Below are 22456 nucleotides of genomic sequence, written 5' to 3'. Positions count from 1 at the left end.
TTATAAGTGGACGGACAGCCATTGTTTTTGTTCCAAAGTCTTTTAAGGGCTTTGTGAGAGACAGTGGTGGTGCCAACCATGTTGTTCAAGCTCCAAGGAGCCTGGCTTATGTGGTGTAAGTGGCTAGAGGCTCCTTGACTTCGGCCTCAAGTCCCTGGTACAGCAAACCCAAGCCCTAGGGGGTGAACACATGTGAGATACTTTAAGGTAAAATCAGAGTGGCCCTGACTTTACCAGAAGGTGGGCTTGCTCCATTGCCTTCCTGTGGAGAGTTAACATCCAAGGGTCTGTTTCTCACTATGATGAAAGTGCTTGGTTTCCCAGCCATTTGTAATTTAGATGTGTTAATTACCTTGACCCAGCTATGCTAGCCATGCACTGCAAAGTCTGTGACAGCTGGAGTGGACATTGTCTTGATGAGGAAGGTTTGGAGAGGCTTTGTTGAACCCTACAAGGAAGCAGGAATGTCTCCATGTCTCATAACATGTGGAATTTTATTGGTCTGAACAGGAAAAACCTATGAAAAGCCTTGAGGAGTGTGATGGCTTCCTGTAGTGTCTATTTCCCAGAGCAGACTTGGGATCCCCAGTAGGAAAACTGAAGGTTGATGCTTCAAAAATGAGGGGCCTGTGCTCTGTGGGGTAGGGCTGCTCAGCCACAGAATGGGACCAGTGGGGGCAGATGGCTGTGCTGGCCCTCCATTGGATAAGGCTCAGGGAGGCTGTACTCTGTTCTAGCCATTAGAAGGTAGGATTCCTGCACGTTATCCATCCCTCTCATTTCCCCCCGGCTTCACAAAATGGCATGGGATCCTAATTTGCAGAGAGTTGTTCCCACCCCCTGAGTTCCAGTAACAGATCTGGGAAGTAGGATGGGGCAGAGAGGTGGGATTGGTTTTGAGGGAAGGACTTTTGGGGGAGGGTTGTTTGGTTTTTTAACTCTTCTTAAATGATAATTCTCTAACCTGCTTGATCTGTGACCTGCAGAGGGACACATCCTTAAAAGTTCAAGGAAAGGCAAGCATGCTGAAGCCAGTGTCCACCAGTAAAGGAAGGATGAGTGGGCTGAAGGAAGGGGCAAACCACCTGCCCTGAGACCCCACCATGGATGCAGGTGTGTGATGGTGTGCAAGGAGATTTCTGCCTTTCCTCCTGTGTTGTAAGAATTCCTGCATTCTGCGCCTCTAATTGTAGGTTCCCCTAAAGACATTTGGTGTCACTGTAAGGACGGTGTTTCACTCTCTCTCTCTGCCTGTACAATTATTTTCTCTCTCTCTCTCTCTGTGCAGTTTGCTCCATAAGCCGTTGGCGAACATACCATGAGACAGAGAGAGAGCGAGACAGACAGAAACCACACACCAGCTCTTCCTCCTCACTTTCCTACCATGGAATAGCTTACCTTGCCCCCACCCACACCTCCAACGTCCTGCAATTATTTTGACCCTCTCTGGTCTTTTTGGAAGGAAGCTTCTGTCACTTCTTAACACCACTCGCCTGGCAAAACAGAGGCAAAACCCCTCCAAGCCCTCCTGTGAAGGAAGAGGTCCTTTGTTTTAACCTCTTTTTGTTTGCTCTGACTCTAGAGCTTCAGACTCCAGCCCGAGCAGCCACAATTTCTTACCATGTATTCTCCTTTTAAACCATCTCCTTCCTGCACACGCTCAGTCCTTGCAGGCACGGATCTAACACAAGTCCCCGCTTCTCGCCGGCAGGTTCTTTGCTCCCCATCACTCAGCTGATCCTGATCTTTTTTTCTCCTATTCTCCCCACCCCGGGCACTGAGGTGTGTGTGTCTGCGTGTGAGTGTGCCTGTGTGCAAGGGGGGGGGAGGTGGGGGGGCCTTTTTTTTCTCTCGGTGGGGGAATTTTTTCAAAGCATCTTCATTATTATTTTATTTTGCTTTTCTGACTTGGAGACTTCTCCCTCGGAGATTTCTTTTCCATGCAAAGGTAGGTGAGACGCATGCACACCTGGCTAACCTTGTGTCTGTCTCGTTTTGCTGTCCTTTTAATAGAAAACTTGCGCCCACCCATGTACCTGCATCATTCCTGTTCTGTTTCATACCTGTTTCCTCTCTGGCAGAAGTAAAGCTGAGGGTAGACATGTCTGTAATGTGAATAATTCTGTCTTTCCAGAGAGGAAAGTTGTTTCTGTGTGCATGTCCGGTGGTACGTGTATGTCCGAGTGCGGTGCCCATGTATGTGAAACTGCCTCTCTTTACCCAACAAGTAGCAATAATTGATTTTGGTGTGTGTTTTGGGCAGTGGTGGTGACAGAAAGGGGACAACTGTGTGTCCAGTAGTTCATGACCATGAGCAATTGCAGCAGGGAATGTGTATCTCACAGATAATCAGCAGCTCTTTATACATGACTGTAAATGATAAAAGGAGCTTGAATAATTCCAGGAATTTGAAATTTAGCCCTGGTTAGTTTGTTCTGTTATTATGGGGAAGGATGGTGGGAAAGAGGGAGGGTTACAAAATCTCCTCCCTGGAGAGGTAACTGCCTGAGACTTGTAAATACGTAACTTTTCCTAAAACCTTCTCACTGTTTAGGGTCTTCTTAGGTTTGGGGTATTGTTTTTTTTTTTTTTTTTTTTTTTTTTTTTTCCAAAGCGAGAGTTCGGTCTTGGATTTGAGTCTCCTAAATTGTCTTGTCTTGTTTTGTTTATGGTTGTTATTGCATTTCAATTGCATGTGCAACATCCTGAAAAGGGACACGGAATAGGATGTACTCTAATTCAGCAAAATGCATCATCTTCTGTGCATCACTGGAAGCTGTTGGCTGGAGTCAGGGGTTGGAGTGGGGTGGAAACAGAAGAATTAGAAAAGAAGAGAAACAGAAATAATGTTAGACCTTGTTGGCTGGCAATTATCAGGCATATTTTCTGCCAGTACTGGTTTTCGTAACCCTCTTGATGGTTACCTTTTGCTTCTTGGTAACAGCAGCTGTGTGACAAGTAGTGGTGGTTTTGAAAAAATAAAAAGCCAGAAAATAAAAAAACCCAAATATATATATAATTTCCCTGCAAATTATTGCAAAGAAAAATGGTAACAGCTAAAGCAGAACTTGTTGTGCATTTTCTCTCTTCTAATAGGTGTTTATCTCACTGATATGGGGGTTGCTACTGGTTCTGTGTCCCTGTCACTTAGAAGACTGCTATGTAAATTGTCAGTTGTTTCTGTGTGCTATTGCAGAGCTCCTGATCTTAGATTTGGGCTAGTGACTAAGGATTTATTATCTCAAAGAAGGAAGGGGTCTGCTGACCCTCCATCTCGTTTACCCCTCTGTGTTTTAACTCTGACATGTAAGCTTCTCTATCAGTGGAAAGAAATCCTCAAGCACATTCTTTTTTCAACACCCTACCTGCAAAGAAACTTTTAATTGAGAGCACTGCAAAGGGAATCCAAGAGCTCCATTTTTGCTCCCCTTCCCCTTTATATTTTAAGGACACCTTCTGAGCAGCTCTGCCCCAACCAGCACTGCCCCATCCCTGAAGTCTGGGCAGGCACACAACCTCAGGCAGGAGGGAGCTGCCTGCAAGGGACTGAGAGCATTTATTCCTCTCTCCATTAAATAACAAAATAGCTTCATGCCATGGCCACTGGATGTTATCTTCCTTGGAAGGGCAGCAGTGCATGACTGTCAGTGAAGGTCTGGTGCCACCATCCTCTCCCAGGCCAGCTGGGAGGCAGGCAGGGATGGAGTCTGGGCATGGCACTGGGTTGCCTGCCACTGCCAGGGTGTTTGCATCAGGCTGGCTGGGCAAGGGTGCAGTACCTGTTTGGGAAAGCCTTGGCCCTGACTGCAGCAGGAAGGTGGGGAAAAGCAGTTTCCCTGCAGATCTCACTAGAAAGCTGTGTCTAAACAGTGGCCCCCTCGATGCACCAGAAGATGCACACGTGCCTTGTCAGGATATCTGGTAGTGAATATCTCAGAGGAGAGGCAGGGGGACAAAGAAGCTTTGATCTGCCACATCTAAGGGGTTTGCCTTGTGAAGCCTGGATCAATCTGACAGTGCCTATTATAAAGGGGATTATGCCAACGTGTTTCATGTTTTATCTTTCAAAATCTCCCCTTTTTGCTGCCTTGGGAGTGTTTTCAGGCTGTAGATCTGGCTGATGCAGAGCCAGGACATCCACAGCCATCAAGGGACTGAGGGGGATGCTGTCTCACCAGGAGCTCCGTGCTTGCCTGTGGGTGTTTCTGGGTAGGCACGGTGGCCTTGGTTGGGATATGAGGAGACCAGCTGGGCTTCCTGGGCTCTCCCACAGTGCACCTACAATGCTGGGTGAGCTTTCCTCTGTCCTCACTCTTGTCCCCATCAAGAGCAGCACCTTCCTTGGTGGTCCAGTCCTGAGCATCCTCAAGGTGCCAATAATGCACCTGTGCCCCAGGCTGCAGTTTTGGCATTTCCTCTAGTCCTGGGCTGGCTTGCTTGCTTCCTTCCACCAACCCACCTGGCTGCATCTCTGCTGTCTGATCCAGTTTTGGAGAGCCCATGTGTCCATGCCCGGTGTGACATGGTGCCAGCCTACAGCCCTGTTTAGTGTTAGAGCCCTGCCCCATCAGCAGCAAGGCACACAAAGAGGGTGTCCCCCACCAGACTGGCTTATGCTGAGCCCTGGCCACTTCTGATTTTGGGGAAAAGCTTGCAATTCCAGGCTGTGCTGCAAAGAAGGCACATGCTTGGTCAGCTTTTTTTCCTAGCAAAAAAAAAAATGTTCAAACTAATTTTTATTCATTTTTCTCAAAGAGAACAAGTGTCTACAGCTGGAAACTCATGAAAAGCACACACAGTGTTAGAAATCTTTAAAAGAATGGGGCACTGATTTAAAATAAATTTAATTTTTTACTAAATTGAAGTCCCAGTCCTGCACATTCAAGCAAGCAGAGCAAGCAGGTGAATTTCTGCAGTTGCCCAGAGCTTACTAGAACCTCTGTGTCCATGGATGCGTTCAGAAATCAAGTGGTACAGGTGGATCTGCAAGATCATATAGTACCACTTCTTAGCTATATTAAAAAAAAAAAATACTAGATGGGATAATATAGGACTGATTTGAAGGGTGTTCAAGATCTGTAAAACCTTAAACTGCTCCTGGAAAGTAGAATTTTCTTGTCAGTTATGCAGAGGTACATTGTTGTTTACAATGACCTAATATAGGCAGCTTACTCGGTTTATTTGTCTGTGTATGAAGTGCAAACCTTGAAGCTCCTAGAAATCACACAGTGGCTTGAAGAGCGTCTTATACTGATACAAAATTTATTTAAACCCTCTAATCATAACTCAAATTGCATAAATCAACCCAGTAACTTCGTAATAAACTTGCTCTCCTGGTACTTGTCAGGCCTCAGTGTTTGAAGCACCGCAGTGTGCCCTGAAGAGCAATCAGCCCAGTGTATCAGGGACTAATTGCAATGAGGAGATGTCAGAAAATGCCTTCTCTCTTGCCTTGAACTGGAGGTGTTGTGCTGTTGTGGTGGCACACGAGGGATGTGTTTTCTGGGCCAAGCCAGCCTCAGTCACCAGGGGCTTTGCAGATTCATACCAGTCCTTGCAGCCTGTGGGCTCCTGGTGTGGAATCCTGCTTGTTGGTGTTTTCTGCAGTAGCTTGTGCTTCCCAGCACCTGCAGAATGCAGTGCAGAAGCCCTATGTCTGTGTGATCAAGGCAGGATTGGAAGGGTGCCTTCGAAAGCAAAGGTTGTTACCCTCTTATCAAATGTGTGTGTGTGTATTAAAAAAAACCCACCAGTTCCAAGAGTACTGCTTGTCTCTGCTTCTGACATCATCTGCAGCATGGGCACCACATCCTACTCCCTTGTCTGCATGCAAAGTTCCATGGGGCATCCCTGGAGGGCAAGCAAAGGGCATATCCTTATGAAAATACTGGGTTTGGGGCTATGGCCATGGGGTTGAATAGGATGGAGAGGAGCTGCTGACCTGTGCTGTTGGTAGCTGGTGAAGTGATAAATGCCAGGGATTTTGCTGCTGTGATGTGACTGCTGAAAGTGCCTGTCTGGTATGATCATTAGTATGGGGGGGCAGAGGGTAGGGAAGGTTTATATTTCCTTTTTCTGAGGTGTCAGACTTTGGCCATGGCTACAAAAACACTGCTGAATAGAGAGCACAGGTGGGGTTAGTGGTGTTAAACCTTGCTCAGATGTTGTGTTGCCTTAGTGTGTCTGTCTGACAGGCTCAATTAATTTGTTTTCCAGGACAGAGGTTAGGAATGGATTTTCCTGCAATAAAATCTGTCGGACTGTCAGGAATGGTTGGGATCCTGTTTCTGCTGCTGCATGTGTGTGTTTGCAAATGTGTGCATGTGTATACAAGTATGCCCAGCACTTTCTTGCATCTCATCTCTGAGTGGGACTTTTGGCAGTGTTGATGCCTTCAATTGCTTGGGCAATTTGTTTTTCCTTATTTTGCCTTTAAACCCACTCTGAGTTTGGCAGCAGGGATGGATGGAGGTAGGGGGCAGAGTAACTCATTATAGACTCTTTCAGACTGGGTTTTCTGGCAAGGCTGCAAGGATTTGGCTTGGATATAGGGGTCCATTTCAGGTGTGTAGTCAGATATGCTTGCATTGGTGTTTTTGCTGCTTTTCAGTGATTGTTGTTCAAGCACTGAAAAGTTCCACCTTTGCTTTTTTCCCCCCTGGTGACAGCAGGGAGAGAAGGGGACTTTCAAGCTTATGTAAATGAGTAACAGTGTCAGTAATCAAATCATGGGGGATGCAGGGGAACCATCACAAGGTCCTGGTCCATCTATTGACCTGAGATTGAATAGCCTGTAGGCCTTTGCAGAAGAGTTAGCAAGATTGCCTCTTCTTTGCTTCTAGAAGATTCCCATCTTCAGAGTTACATTTCTTTCCCATATCCTCTCTCCTTTCTGGAGGCAGAGCCTGGGGCATCATCACACTCCACATAGCTTTAGCTCTCTTCCTGTTTTTGTTTTTGCCAATACTTAGTTTGGTCCAATTGCATAGCTGTGTTTATGCAGATTATCTCCTTTGGAGGGATTGAGGGGGAGCAGTAACTTTTAGAGAGGAGAGAGGTTGTGGATGTGACCCTTGATGCTCCCCAAAGCTCTTCATATTGTGTTCCCTTTAGATGTGCTACTTACTGTCTCCACCTCACCATTTCCATTTTCATCCTGGGGAATCTCCTCTCCAGATGTGAGTGGTGACAGTGAGTTGGGAAAAAGACTGGAGGTGGTGAGGATGCTTGTGCAGAAGTGGCAAGTTGCATTCAGTTCTGTGCTGTGACAGGGACCAGGAAGTCTCCTGGAGTCTCCCCACTCCTTGTATGCTGCTGTTTTCCTGCTCCCGCTCACTCCAACAGGTCCTGATGCAGGGTTGGGCTGGGCATTGGGATGGAGACAAAAAGGGCAGAGAGGTTGGTACAGGAAGGATGGTGTGGAACAGCAGAGCTTCTCACTGTTGGCTTAGCCTGTGTGGGAGCAGCCCCAGGATGCCCCTTTCCATCCACCCGTACAGGCGCAGTGCTGGCAGCTGCAGCATGGGGCACCTGTCCTTGTGGTGGGCAGGAGCTGCAGCTCTGCTCTCCCAGCCTCCGCTTCTCTCAGAGGCACAGCTGAGGTATTTGTACATTTTGTTTCCTGCTAGCACTTTAGGATCTGGGTCCTGAAGGGTTAAGAGTGTGAGGATGGCCTCAAAGCCATCATTGCTGGTAGCATATGACACCACTGTCTTCCTCTTCATCATCTTCATCTGACCGTCTTAATTGCCATGTTCATTGCTGACCTGAAGGAAAGTGTAAACAGCACATTAATGATTTCCCCGCGTGATGATAAACCAGGTTTGCCTGCCAGTGGAGATGCAGTAAAACAACACAGAGGGAACTAGGAAGGTCAGAAAGATGGGTAGAAAACAACTTAATGACATTAATCTTAGGAAAAACTCAAGCTAGCACATCTGGAGGCAATCAAAAACCTGAAACATGGTCTCTGAGAACCTGGTGAGGGGCAGGGAAGGGCCGGCTCAGGCCACAGGCCCGCGGTGTGGCGGTAGATGGCACGTCAGACAGGGGCTCGCAGCGTGGCGGGGCCAGCGGAGCCCCGCGGGCGGCGCAGCTGCTGGGCCGCAGGCGGCACGGAGCACCGCGGGGCTGAGGAGATTCATTTGCGAGCCAGGATTAAGTGCTAAAGACGTGCGGCTTGCCTAAGCGGTGGTTCCAAGGGGATGGCAGGAATTCTCTCAAGGGAAAGGTGTCCGTGCGCACGAGGAGGAGGGATCGCTGGGAGCTGTGCGGAACAAAGCAGCGCACGGGGAGAGCGGGGCAGGTTTAAAAGGGAAAACACTGACTCTGGGATCTGTTGCAGTATAGAGTCACCCCCAGAAGGAGATTTTTAGAGTCTGTTCACTTGGAATAGCAAAAATGAAAACAATTTGTTGAAAGCAAGTACATGTATTCTCTGGGAAGCAGTGGGATAAAGTTAGGGTCTTCAGCAGCACTCACTTCTGGGTCTCAAACATTCCACATAGGTCAGGTAAAGATTTTCCAATGGGAAACTTCTTTCTCCTCTGTATTGCCTACACCCAAAGTGACTATATTACTCCTATGCCTTTTCTTCTCTTGTTGTTTACTTTTTTTTCTCTATCTGTCCAGCAAAATTTTTACTGGTCTGCATAACATCTCCTTTGGCTTGGCAAAAGGCTTCTTAGCAATGCTAGCAGATCCCCACTTTGCTGTGCCAGGAGCAGGGACCAGACGTACAGACAGGATGGGGCTATCCCAGCCACACGAGAGGGAAGTGATACATTGGACGTTGACTGGAAGATGAGGGTGGGAGTGTCCAGGAGATCAGGCCTTCTTCTTCCTACAGCCGCAGAATGCTGCCTGCAGTACAGCTTGAAGGCAGGGTATTGTTGAGACTTCAGGACTGATAGTTTGCTCATTTTGTCCTGTGCTGGCTGGACTGCTCCTTCCCCTGCTCAGTGGGATGCAGGAATTTCTTCTGCTCCCTGTCTTTAACAGGATGAGGGGTGTAAAATGGCCAGAAAAAGGGGTGAGGCTGTCAAGTGCTCAAGCAAATCTAGCAGAGGATAATAGCACGTGTGGAAAGAAGGCACAGCAATTAATCAGCATGCAGCTGCAAAAGCAGCAGGCCATGAGCCTGTGACCAGGGCAGGGAAGCTGGGAGACCTTGGCTCTGGTGCAGGCCACGGATGTGCTTCAGGGGCGTGTTGGGAGCACCAGCATCCGTGAGAGATGGATTCGGGCACCATTTGGAACACTCCTTGCTGGCTTTCTGCCACGTCCCGTTGCATTTGGAGGTGCTGAGATGATGGAGATGTAAAAACTTCTGTTTCAAATTAAGTGCTAAGAAAAGTGACCCTATTCCTTGCTGGCACTTATACAACCCCTTGCACGCACAGGCAGATGAGAACAGGCGCTGTCTCACGCTAAGGGGCAGAGAAACATGCCAGTGCCAGCTGAACACAAACACAGAGGGAGCTGGGTACCACTAATTATATTGTACCACGACAAACGCTCCAAATGTGAAACCTGTATGACTAACACATCCCTGCAGCCAGACGCAGGCATCAAAGGTAACGCTTGCCACTTATAGCAACAAACAAACGCGGGCTCACCGCCGTGCTCAGCAGAGCGCCCCGGGAGGCTCACACAGCCCCTGAACGGGGTCACCCACATGCATTCCGAAATATCCCATGCAGTCAGAGAGCTCCTTAAATAAGTCTGGGCCTGTGCAAAGCTGGCTGTAAACGCTGTGCCCCCAGATGCTTGTCAACTTTTGGATGGATGTTGGGAGATGATAAATATGTGTGCCTCAGGTGCTGCTCCAGCTGATGGGACCATCTTGCTCTCCCCTGCAACACCAGCTGGAGATTGTCATTTTTGTCCCTCTTCTGCAAGGGTGTTAGCAGGACAGAGTGCTAACAGCTAACGGCTGTGCTTCCTGCTGCTTCTGAGTAATGGGTGACTGATGGTGATGGACGATTTGGAAAGGACCTGTGTGCCTCAGAATGGGAGGTGCTATGTTTACATTTAAAGGAAATATACTCTGTACTTTCATTTTTGATGTGGACCCCAGTGCTGTCTGTGTGAGCAGTGTGCAGGCAGGAAGGAACAGCTCTGAGGCAGTGTGGTCTGGCAAGGGACACAGGGTTAGGGATGATTGTGGGGAAGGTGAACTCTGAGGATGGTCCTACAAGAGAGTGGAGTAGTATCCTGCTGGACTCTGGGCGGATCCCCTCCAGCACTGGGGCAGTGCTCTGGGGACCTCTCTCTGGTATTTCCTGCTCCTGGCTGGCTGTGAAAGGCCCTTTCACTGTCAAGTTGCAATAGTCCAGACAAGGCTGCATGAGGCTTGTAAAGGTCCTGTCAGCCCTCCCTCACCCATGGCCCCTTGTTGGCCCCTCTGCCAAGAGGGCAGTGAGGAGCTGGGAGGCTGCTTTGGCTGGACTGTGGTGCCTGCAGGACACCTTGGGCTGGCTCACTCATGGCAGGTCATGGCACTGACAGCCCTGGGATGCTGGCTGCAGCCTTAAAGGGGGAGTCTGTCTGAGCAGACACTTCTGCAATGTATGCCAGGAGGTGACATTGGCCTTTTTGGACAGACACCCCTAATCTGTAGCACTTCTCCTGCATTCTGATATTTTCTTCTTTTATTCCTAACCAATTTCCACTTCTCATTAAGTCCACAACTTCTCTTGCTGTTTTAGAGCATCCTTCTCGCTTCCTCCTCAGTAGTCTGGCAGGACCAGGTGCTTCTGGGGAAGGGTTGAGCCAGAGGCTGTCAGCTTCTTTTGTGCTTGCCAAGGCAAAGAGCTCCCTGCCAGCGCACATGCCCAGGGCAGGTGTGTGTGCCGGATGCAGCACCAGTGGGTGCTCAGCTCAGGATGGTGGTGGCTTTAAATGGTCCTTGGGCACGGACAGTGCAGACTTAAGACCTGGATCCACAGAAGGGTTTGGCACAGGCTGTGCAGGGAGGGAAGCAGGAGGAGCTGCCAACCCACAAATAACTTCCCTTCTCCTGGGACAGAAGTGCAGCTGGTGTAGCATCACTTCTTCAGTAGTACGTGACTTTTGCAGCAGAATGTTTTTGTGTATTTGGGGGACATTTGGCCAGGTAAGTCCAGAGTGGGGAGGATTTGTTTTTTTCTGGTGGATCTGGCCTGCTGTACTCGCTGGGGTTAGGCTTGCCTGAGCAAAAGGCTGAGTGAGAAGAACATGCATCTGGCCACCCCATAACCCTTATCTTGTATCCTTGTCCTCCTATATTGCCCTTGTCACAGTAAGCTGCACTTGCACAAAGGGGAGGTTAGAGGCATCCCAAAGACAAATTCTGGAGATTTATAATTCTCTTGAGTCTTCCTATAACTGCCTTTTATCTGGGTAGGAACCCTCTCCATTGATGCACATTTTGCTGTGTATGCAGACAAATGCATTTGCCAAACTCATTCCTCATTTTGATTTAAACAGGGCTCCCCTGAGTTGAAATACTGTAGCAGGCTGACTCCAACCAAGTTACAGAGCAAAGCTACAGCAAAGGAAGGCCAGTGATTGCAAGGCCAGAGAAAATAGTAGTATTGCATAAGTTGCAGCCTGACAAAAATAGGGGAAATAGCTGATTCCAACCTCCATATCTGAAATGGTAGGGGAGACAACCCTGGACCTATGTCGGGCAGAAAAACCACTCTACTCTTCTTTGAAGTTGAGATGGAAGGACTAACTGTGTGAAGAGCTTGGAAGTGCCCCAGTGCTTGATTTTTCCCTCTCTCTCTTTTGACACAGAATATTAATCCTGCTTAATGTAGGAAATACATCGTGATCACAGCCTTGGGAGGAAGAACAGGATTTAATCCCAGGAAGGTAAAAGGTATTACTCACATCTCCAGTGGGGCAGCTGTCATTCAAGGACTGTATTTAGCTTCAGGACTTCCAAAGGGATTCACCTGGCCTTGTGTCCATATGAGCCCTAATGAGTCAGTCTGAGCTACACAAATTAGAGTGATGAACTGTCTGTGATAAACACACTACCCAGTTTGTGCGTGAGTATTTCACATGGGCAGAGCAGCTTCCCTAAATCCCAGCTGCATCTAGCACTGGTGAGATGGAGAAGAGGCCCTGGATGCTTGCTGAAGGGAAAGCAGGGAAATGCTGATGAGGTTGTTTCTCCTATTCCTTTTCTCAGTTGTACTGGCAATTATGAAGCTTTGTACGCTGCAGTTTGGAACTGTCATGCCCTCATCAGTGTGCATGCTCTGAGCACCATAATAAGTAATTCCTCCTGGCTGTCTCTGCTAATCTTTCTCCTCTGTGCTGTAATGGGAGGGAAGTTGTGCTCAGCCACTGCATGTTAATAGCCTGCAAGGGAGCCCGCTCAGAGCAGGCAATGGGGAGCTGGTGGGAATAGGGAATATAAAAAGTGGTATAAGTAGTTGCATGGGTGTCCAGAGTCAAAAATCTGCTGGAAGTTTTTTGAAAACAGTAGTGATAGATGGTGACAAGGATGCAATGTAAGTTTTTTCACAGGGCTTAAAAAATTATGAACAGCATCCCAAAGCCAGTCAGGAGACATGGCATCTGTTCTTTCCAATAGCTGCAGGCCTTAGGGATAATGAATTCGAAGAGTCTCTCTGCTATCCCCTAAGGGACACTGTGTCTGCTTTCTAAACCCCTGCACTTGCTGCTCTTTATTCTGACAAATACCAAGCCTTGAAGAACAAGCAAAGCTTTGGATCAAAATGTGTATTGGAAGCAGGAGGATGAGAAAACAGGATAGGTAGGCAGAGGTGTCACAGTCTCATCTGGGAATGATGGGGCACTGCAACCTAAGGTGGAGTGGTTGGCAAGCCTGACAGATGAGTGTGTGGAGAGCACTGGAGATCATGGATCCAGCAGTGTGAACACCAAAAGGGTCACGGGCTGAAATGTCAAGGGTGCATTGCTAAGGCAGAGCAGTGTCAATAAAGCTGCTCGTGACCTTTGTGATCCTAAAGTGAAGAGAACAGAGACAAATGCCAGGGAGGATAACCTATGGCCAGCATGTGAGGAGATGAGGTCTGGATAGACACATCATTTCCTGCTGCTCATCATCCCTTTCTGTACTGCAGTGTGTCTGAGGGCTCTCGTGTGGCTTTTAAATCTGTACTTGCAGCATGGGCACTCCAGATGGTTGAACATGCCAGCAGGGTGAAGGGAAGACAATGAGCAGTCATTGGCCAAGGTCTCTTTCGTGAGAGTGTCCAAGTAACACCTCTCCAAGGCCAAGCCTTGGAGTTTATTTAATTCCCCTCAGTTTGACCAGCCACTTCCACTCTGGTATTGAATGGACAGCACACAGGCAGCAAAGTGATGTTTTTTAGCAAAAGTTTGGTGCTCTGTAGTGCACACGAGTGTTGTGGTTCAACCCTGTGTGGCAGCTGAGCCACACACAGCTACCTGTTCACTACCCTCCAGCTGGAATGGGAGGATAATAAAGATAGTAAAAGGGACAAATAGGCAAAAAAGTGAGATAAAAGCAGTCTGATAGATAATACAAAAGTTTTCCACTGAAGTAAAGCAAGAAAAGGAATTTATTCACCTCTTCTCATGAGCAGGCAGATGTTCAACCATCTCCAGGAAAACAGGGCTCTATCATACAAAAACACTGATGGGGGAATACAAATTCTACCACTCCAAATGTCCCCCTTTCTTCCTTCTTCCCCCAGCTTTATGTGCTGAGAATGATGTCATATAATATGGACTATCTCTTGGGTTAGCTGGGGTCAGCTGTCCTGGCTGTGAACCCTCACAGCTCCTTGTGTATCCCCAGCCAACTCATTGGTGGGTGATGTGAGACACAGAAAATGTCTTGGTGCTGTGTGAGCCCTGCTCAGCAGTAACTAACTCATTGATATCATTAATAACGTTTCCAGTACAAATCCAAAACACAGCCCTACTCCAGCTACTGTGCAGAAAATTAACCCTTAGCCAGGCAAATCAGCACAGGCTTCCAGTGAGCTTGAGACCTGCTCTTCTCATGCCCACCCATGCTCCCTGACCCTTCTGTTCAGGGAAATAATTTTTGCAGCTCGTGTTCATGGTATTTCCATGGCTCCATAATAGGAGAGCTCAACAAGCTTGAATAAAAGGTGCTTAATGTTTAATCCCACTTCTGGCTTGTGTAACAGCTCACTGTTTGAATGAGTGACTGTTGTGTATGGGTTTGATATGCATTTGTCAGTGACAGTCTGATGGAGCCTGTGCATTGGTGTGACACGGAGCCAGCCCAGAGTGCCCTTGGATAGAAGAGTTGGGCCAGCAAAGCTGCACCTGCAGTTGGCAGGACTCTGTTAGGGATGGCAAGGGCAGGATGCCTCTGTTTTGTCAGGATGGGCCTGTATTGTTCAAAGCATTGTGCTCTGTTATGGTGCTCAGGCTGCCTCCAAAAGAGCTGCCACCACCCTCTGAGCTGGTGCAGCACTCTGACAGAGTGTCTCAGGAGCTACAGGAATGGTTTAAATGGTGATGGAGAGGAGCAGACAGAGGAGTCTTGGTGGAGAGGTTACTGGCAGAAAAGAGCTTAAAACTGCTTCAGCACCAAGTGGTTTATCATTTGTCAGAGCCATCAGTCCTGCAGCTCTCCCCTGCTCTGGACTTGCTAGGAGAGCCCAGATGTGCTGTGCTTTTGCTGCTGATTCCTTGTGGGATTTAAGTTCTCTTTCTCTCTTCCTCTCCAGGGGTTCTTGCTTGTGGCTGGCATGGCAGAGTACGTCCCCCAGCCTCCCTCCACCTGGCCTGCAGGCCCACACCCCCCTCACACTTCTGCCATCTGCCCACTGGAGCCCGTGGATCTGGGCATCTCGGAGCAACAAACACCGCCAGAGCAGCCACCGTCCTCCCTGGAGCTGGGTGAGGATGAAGAAGTCACCTCCCCTCCGGATCCTGATGTTCCCTACCCAGACTTGGCCCCAGTTGTCTTCTTCTGCTTGAAGCAGACCACCAGCCCACGGAGCTGGTGCATCAAAATGGTGTGCAACCCATATCCTTTCTGAGCTGCCCCCTCTCCCTCCCTGCCTCTGGCTCCCTCCTGCCCTGTCCTTCCCTCATCTTGCCCTCCTGGGGTGCCTTGCAGGTAAGGAATAACTTTTATTACATTTAATGACCTTATGTGTTCATTGCTTGTGTTGAAACAGAACCTTTGCTGTTTTAGTGTGTGATCAAAATACATTGATCATGAAAGAAGGGACTTCAGAAAGAGCTGCTGGCAGTCCCAGACACAGGGACTGGGAGTGGGGGGAGTGGAGGTGTGAGGAGAGGTACATTAGGAAGTCTGTTCTTCCCCTTCCCAGCTCCCTTTTTGCCTGGGACAGAGTAGGATTTGCTAGCCCAGGAGCTTTTCAGACTGTCATGAATGGTGGGGGTGTCTGAAAATACAGGCTTTACTGACAGCTCACCTTGCCTTAGTCAGGGAACCACCACTCCTCCTGCACCCTGATTGCAGGAAAACCTAGGTAACCCCTTGCCTTTCCATGGGAGCCTGGAGTTCCACACAGCCTGGGAGAGATCTCTGGGACGTAAGCATGTCCTCCTTTCCATGGTCAGCAATCACACGCAGGTGTTATCACTCATGGTCAGTGCTGGATGGCAGGAGGGCTCCTGCAGCCCAGCAGTGCAAATGATGGCCACCTGCACAGCTCACCACCAGGAGCCTGCCAGCTGGGCTCTGTGGCTCCAGTGGTATAAAAACCAGGTAGAGAGACACTGTTGTTCCTTGAACTGTGGGATCGCTGATGGTGTGGAGGAAATGGAGATGAAGATGAGTCATCAGAGAGGTTGGTCTGAGATTTTATGTGAATGCTTTTCTAGCTGAAAATCTCATCTTGCAGCACTTTATACCTGGAAGTTTCTTAGTTCCTAGTTAGGTGGGTATTAGCTATGAGGATGCCTGCTCTGGTTTTGATGTATAGATTAAATCTGAATGTCTGGGCATACAGTGGAGACTAGCAAAATGTTTCCAAGAGTATTTTCAGCTTTAAGAGCCTAACCCTGGGTGAGGACTTGAAGTAGTGTCAGCAGTAACAGCTGACCTTAAGTGGATGAGATTTGCTTTAATTTCAAGTGTAGGTAAAGGTTTGTGTTTGAGCTCTGAGCTCTCATCTTAAAGTTCAAAAGCCACTGAAGAGATGTTGCAGTCTCAAACACAGGTTATGGCTGAGAACACATTGGAGATTTAGATATTCTGCTTTCTTTTCTACTGGCTGCTCCATAAAATTTTAAAACTTTGTATTGAATTATGCATTGCTTTTCTATCACAGTGTGCCTGTTCTAGTTATTATGTCCTGGGAATCTTGTCCCAGCATGAGGTAGAGCAGAACTCAAAACAGGACTCAGACATTCGTGTCACTATAAAAGGCTAGATTTGGAAAGTAGAAGAAGAATAGCAGCATGGCTTTGGGATGAAGGCTTACTTTTGGATGCAGGAAGGAGGTTATGGTGGAAGAAGACAAGAGCCTGTCCTTATTGCTGGCTAAAAAGTCACTCAAGAGAATCCCTCCAATTTGATACATTCCAAGGCGTTTCCTTTCAGTTGATGGAACTATTATTCAAGAAATTGGGCTATTTTAGTTTTTAAGTGTTACTTTTGTCCTAATCTGCAGACAAATGTGTTCTTTGAAAAGTCCTTAGAAAAGGACTTTTTCTAATTAGAAACTAGATAAAGAAGGAAAAAGCCTCATCCAATCACCTGTTGATGACCTTACATGTGGCTACAGATACCACCAGGGAGTGAAGGGCAATGGTGGGGCTGTGGACACAAACCTCTTGGAAGGGTTTTGTCAAATTTGAGGTTTCAGCTCAGCTGTGTGATGTTGGGAGATTACATACTAGTGGAGACTGAGAGGTGAGGATTCAGCCCCTCCTCTGATTTCCTTTCAATCCCTTGTGCTTCTCTCTTTGAAAGGCTCATGAGATAAATAATTATCTGTTTTTCTCAAATGAGGGGTTGTTTCTGCACCCTGAAGGCTTTTTACATGTAATCATATGCTCTTGGCATCACACTTTTTTTAACAGCATCATAGAAAGGATGCATTTACATGGCCTGGTGGCAGATTCCTGGCTGGGAATTGGACCCTTCATAAGAGATACTTCTATGAAAATCAAATCATGTCTTCTAGGAATTGATATGCTTGCCTGCTTTTCATCCTTGTTATATTGAGCAATTGGGTCTCCAATGTGCTTAAGCTAAGCAGGGGCAGGATGAGTTGCTGTCATAGGTCAATACCTGGTCTTTCGTGAAGATTCAGCAAAAAGATGAGGCATTAATTAAATGCCTATTAATCTTCTTGTGGAATTTTTTCCTAGGTTAGAGCTTCATGATCGCTGTTATGGAAGTACTGTCAATGAGATTTAAAAAGGAAGCTCTGATAGTTAAGGACTATGTAACATTTTTTTTAAGCGCAAGGTCATTAACCACCAAATTTCAATTTAGGTAATTGCATTCTAACTACTTAAATCCCCCTCTCCTGGAGATTATTTTTCCTTTTGTGAGCAGTCCTGCAATTTTGTCATGTGCTATTAAACTGCTGCCATATTGCTTTGCTGCAGTGCAGTAATAGAAGAAAGAACCACTTATTTCTTTGTTTTAAAATTGCTTCTGGAAGCATAGTAGTGTAGAAATGTGTGATGCTGTCATTGCAAAACTTGTGGATCCTAACTCCCTTTTAAGAAGAGGACTATGATCCCTGTGAAAGTCCACGTGTTTGTCCCCAAAGGGAGTATTTGCTGTGCTTTTTGCTGTTGTAGTGTGTGGTGAAAAGGGGCCTGATGCTTTCAAGTTTGATGATTTGCAAGTTTTTGGGTTTACCTACAGCACAAGTGAATGCTTGAATAGCCTTAGCTTATTTGGAAGCAGTTGTTTTGTTTTCTTTTTTTTTTATTCCTAATATACCTTATTAGAGACAGGTAAGTGCTGTATCAGCTGGGTATGCAATGCAACAAAACACATACCTGGAGCCTGGCTTAGCCCCTGGTTAGAAAGGAGTTGTTGTGATGCAGCACATGAGCAACCAGCCAGCTGGTTTGTTTAGGTTAATTTGTGCTTTGGTAACAGGAGACTGGATCACTCAGAGTTGGAGATCATGGAGCTGTTGCAGCTACAACATTAATACAGTCCTTGTTTGAGATGTGGTTATGAGAATGGCTGGAATATATATATTTTTTTTCCTTTTATAAAACCTCAACTCTGTCATATAGGATTTGTAGTCAAGCTTGGATGGGGAATGGGATGAAAAGTGTAAAAAACATGTTTCCAAACCAACTGCATAGCATTTATCTTATGAATTTATAAAATGTTTGGGACTAAATAATGGGTATGCCACATGGCACCATACAAATGGATTCTTATGAGAGGCTCTGCAGTTCACTACTCTGTCATTTTCTTGCTTTTTATGTACCAACCCCTTGGTGAAGCTGTTGGCCCTTTGGGTTTCTGTTTTGCTCTCAAGCAGTGAAGTGTTGCATTTCCAGCCGATTTCAGTGGTGTAGGAGCAGCAGGTCAGGTCCCAGATGAATAAAAGCTTATGTGCACACTTAATTTTTATTACTGGGAGCTGTGTTTTACAGAGTATTGAGCAGGGTGACTTCTTAAAGCTGTGGTATGACTGCACTAAGGAGCTGCCTTGTAGCTCATTAACTTTAAAATCCACTGAACAGGGGCTTTGCCATTGTACCTGCTGCCAAAAATCCACCTTGCTTCTGGAGATACCTTTCCTGTAGCTTTCACTGGTGGCATTGTTGGCTTGGACTGGGTGCTCTGTGCACAAGGAAACGGGAGTGGCCTTGAGCATTTTGGTTGGAAACAGAGGAAACCTCTGCATTTATTCCCCATCTCTTCCCTGCGTGGTGCCATAGGCATCATTTATATAGGAGTCAGTAGAGTAGAGGATGGCTGGTGATGGCAATAGTGGTGTTTCATGCTGGCACTACCCTCTGAGAGCCAAGTGCAAAATCAAATTTTGGAGGAGAGAAAATGCATGCATGTGGATTGGTACTTTTCCTGGTGACAGTGGCAGGAGGTGCCACGGTGCATAGGGACTGTGGGCTGCCAGAATCACTGCTTTTTGGGTGCTGTGTGGTTAGGGGGGGCAAGGACTCTGTTGTTTATTAAGCTTTGGGTGAATGTGTTACATATGTAAAATATGCCTATGTTAAATACCAGTTTGGGCAATTAGTTTATGTCCAGTGAAGTTATATGTGCAGATTCTGTAGTGTGTTGTACTTGTTTCTGCCTGAAGTTTGTACACTGTCAAACCCTGGACACAGCATTCTTAATTACTGCCTGTAGTTATAAATAAATAAGTATAATCTGCAAATTTATTGCAAATCTTGTGGTAGTTGATGACTATATTAAGGCCTGAGCTCCTGTAATTGTCTGAATTTTACTTTTCTTTTTCACGTGTGTGTGTGTGTATTTAAATAAAAATAATCATTTTCTGCATCTCTAGTAAGTAGAGAGAAGCTTGGAAATGGGACCAGAAAGTACAATAATACATCAAAAACTGAGCGGTGTATCAATTTTAAGCAGCATTGATCATTCTTGAGAACCTAGGGATCATGGCTTTCTGCTCTTGGGGTCATCAGTATCAGCTTTTAGATGCATATTTGAAAAACAGTAAAATGTGCATGTTGTTAATGCGTCTCCATTTTAAAGGCAGCTCTCCTATCACTTTTAAAAAGCCTCTCTCAGAAGACACATGAAGAGTCTGGCACTTATTTGAGGACTTTTGACAGCTTTGTATCATTCTTGGTAACCAGGCACATGTTGCTGCTGTGACTTCTTTCGAGCTAAGGAGATATCTCTGTGCACCCAAGCCCCACCAATACATGATTTTTTAATCTTACCCCTCTGCACTCGACGACATTCTAAGTCAACTTTGCAGTTGCTCCTGTTGCATGGGAAACTGAGATGGCCAGAGCTCTCCAGTAGGTGTGCAGTGATGGGGGCATTGGTGTTCCCATGGGCATGTGCCAGATGCTTTTCAAGCTTTGAGGGAGCAAGACTGCTTCAGGTTCTGCTGGGTTTTCTGACACTCTGCCAGCCTCCCTTCTGGAATGAAGCTTGCTATTACCAAATAAGGGGGACTTGTAATAAGTCAGAAGTCCATTATCTTGATTAATATTTGAAGGCACTGAATGCAGTGTATCAATATATTATCAAGTGCTCTCCTCCCCTTTTATGTTAGCAATGTGCCTTAAAGCAGACATGTCCTACCCTTGTGAACTGACCCTTAATTTCTCTGTTAATTCTCCTTTTGGAAAGCTGATGGGCTTTACCCTGTCTAACTCTACCTGTCGAAAACCATCCAAGCTCTCTGTATATATTTGACAGACTGCTGCAGGAAATTCAGTGCTTAACTGAACCTCTCTCTTCAGAGGGTAAAGCAGATCTCTGGAAGTTCCTGTTCTTCCTTTAGCAAATAAGTAGTTGCTGGATAGCAGACTGTAGCATTTGCATTTAGGATTGCTATGCTGTTTGGTTTCCCAGATGCTCTAGAAGAAGGCAAAGGGAAAGATAAGGGAGTAGGTTTAGTTTTGGAAATTGCACAGTCTGAACATTTTAATGTTTCCATAATGAAATATTGGGTAATCTTAATTTTGTGGGAGAAGAAGAACCCCATCCACCTGGACTCTGGATTGGGGAAAAGTAATTCTCTGAATTCCATTTTTCTTCTTAGGACAGCTGTTTCCTGATTGTGTTTGGTAGGCATGTGGCAGGGGGAGCATGATAGAGCTCAGGGCCTTCACAAGTAGTTGGGAAGGAAGTTGTCTCCACGAAACTAGTGACAAAGGAGTGCCATTAGTGCGAGTCATTTGATGTGCAAATTTACCAGCGGAAGTTCAGAGGAACCATTTGCACAGTCAGATTCAGTGTAAATGGAATTTAAACTCGTGCATTGTCATTAGTAGCACACAAGGGATGGATATGTTTTAAGGGGATTTGCATGCTTGAGATCTGTGAGAAATTGGCTGGGTTGTGTGTATGTGAGATGTATGCAATTTCAGGCAAGTGGGCAGATGTAAGGGATGAGGTCTAAATTTGGCTGGCTTGCAAGATGGCCCAGGCTATATAACCACAAATGTTGAAACTGGATAAATCCCTGCCTCCCATCCCCTTAGCTTATTCCCTGGAGGCTTTTTTTGTAGTGAGAACTCGAAGACCATGGTTTGGAAATGAAGCAGGAGAACAGCACATACAAAACTAGGGCTCTGACTGAAGATTTAATGTTCGTAGGGTCTAACACAACTGGAAATAAGGCTGAAAATCTGTGGCGCATCCTTACTGTCTTTTTTTCAAAGATCTGAGCATTTTTGCTGTTACTTAAGGATAGATTCCTACTGTTGGAGGGAGGGCTATAACTGCAAAGCACAGAGGAGCCTGTGATTTAGGAGAGGGGTATTTCCGCTGTATGTTTGTAATGCCCTGTTTCCCTAATATGTTTCAATCCCAATAAAACACCTTGTAGGCCTCCATGCCCTGATGCTTTAGGAAAGGAGGGCTAGGACTCTTACTGCAACAGCTTTTGATGAGGTGCCTTAATATGGCAGCTGGGTTTATGGCCAATGAATGTGGAAAGTGCAGGGAAGCAGGGGAGAGAGCATAGAAGATACAAGTCATATAATTGTCTGGTATAAATCAGTGTTATTATAATACCTAGTAAGAACAAATCTATATGCACCAGCCATTGCTCTTCAGGTGAGGTTGGGGAGATTGGTCTTGTCTTGTCATACAGCACCATGTATTTGTGGCAATCTGGAGGGTATCTGGTATTGCTAGGCCAGAGGAGAGGGATGGTGTGCTCAGCTGGGATGTAGGGATGGTAGCAGTGCCTGTTCTGAGGGACATGCCCATCCCTCTGAATGCCTTGCTGAACTGAAACAAATGCTGAAAAACCTTTCTGGAGCATGTTGTGCTTATTGACTGGAATATATTTTGCCTTGGAGATAAGAACCATTTATTCTTTGAAAAATGGTCAGTCTGCCTTTTTCAGCCTTTGTGAACACTGGAGCAGGGTGTGCTATAGTGCCAAAGGGGCTCTTGTAGGAATAGAAAGGACAATAAAAATGCTCCTTTTGAGTTCAAGACCTATGAAATACTTGGACCAGACCTCTAATTGGATGTCTTATTATAACAATGTGAATTAATAGAATTAACCACTAACAAATTGACCAGCTGCTTATTTGAGGACTTGAAACTCTTCCCACTCTAGACCATGGGGAAGGGCCTGCAGCTGTGGATTGTGAGCATAGTACTTAACAGGAGATGCTTCAGGTGAGGAGAGTTGCAGCTCCTCTGCAGCAAATGGACTGCAGCTGGTCCTGGTATGGCTAAGATGAGGCTATAGAACACTTGGCCTGTTACAGACCTATGGAGAGAACAGGAACAAAGAGTCTGCCAAGGTCTAAGCTGGGAAGATCTTTATGGTCC

At 46.5% G+C, this 22456-nt stretch overlaps 1 protein-coding gene across 6 annotated transcripts in view; it reads left to right on the top strand.

The window, feature by feature from the left end:
• Positions 1-855: 855 nt before the first annotated feature.
• The window catches only part of CACNA1I (calcium voltage-gated channel subunit alpha1 I), a 161730-nt gene continuing 140129 nt past the window's right edge, over positions 856-22456 (top strand). For 2 of the 6 annotated variants that reach the window (XM_072923389.1, XM_030262968.4), the window contains exons 1-2: positions 858-1948; positions 14712-15013. In XM_072923389.1, the coding sequence (XP_072779490.1) occupies positions 14733-15013 (281 nt within the window). In that variant the 5' untranslated portion in view covers positions 858-1948; positions 14712-14732. Of the gene's footprint in view, positions 1949-14711; positions 15014-22456 lie in introns of all 6 variants that reach the window. The other 4 variants (XM_030262966.4, XM_030262967.4, XM_030262965.4 and 1 more) reach the window with 4 other exon arrangements.

The sequence above is a fragment of the Taeniopygia guttata genome, chromosome 1A (genome assembly GCF_048771995.1).
Source record: "Taeniopygia guttata chromosome 1A, bTaeGut7.mat, whole genome shotgun sequence".
In the NCBI taxonomy this organism is placed as follows: domain Eukaryota; kingdom Metazoa; phylum Chordata; class Aves; order Passeriformes; family Estrildidae; genus Taeniopygia; species Taeniopygia guttata.
The sequence above is the reverse complement of the archived record's forward strand: the minus strand, read 5'-3'. Positions and strand labels throughout refer to the sequence as shown.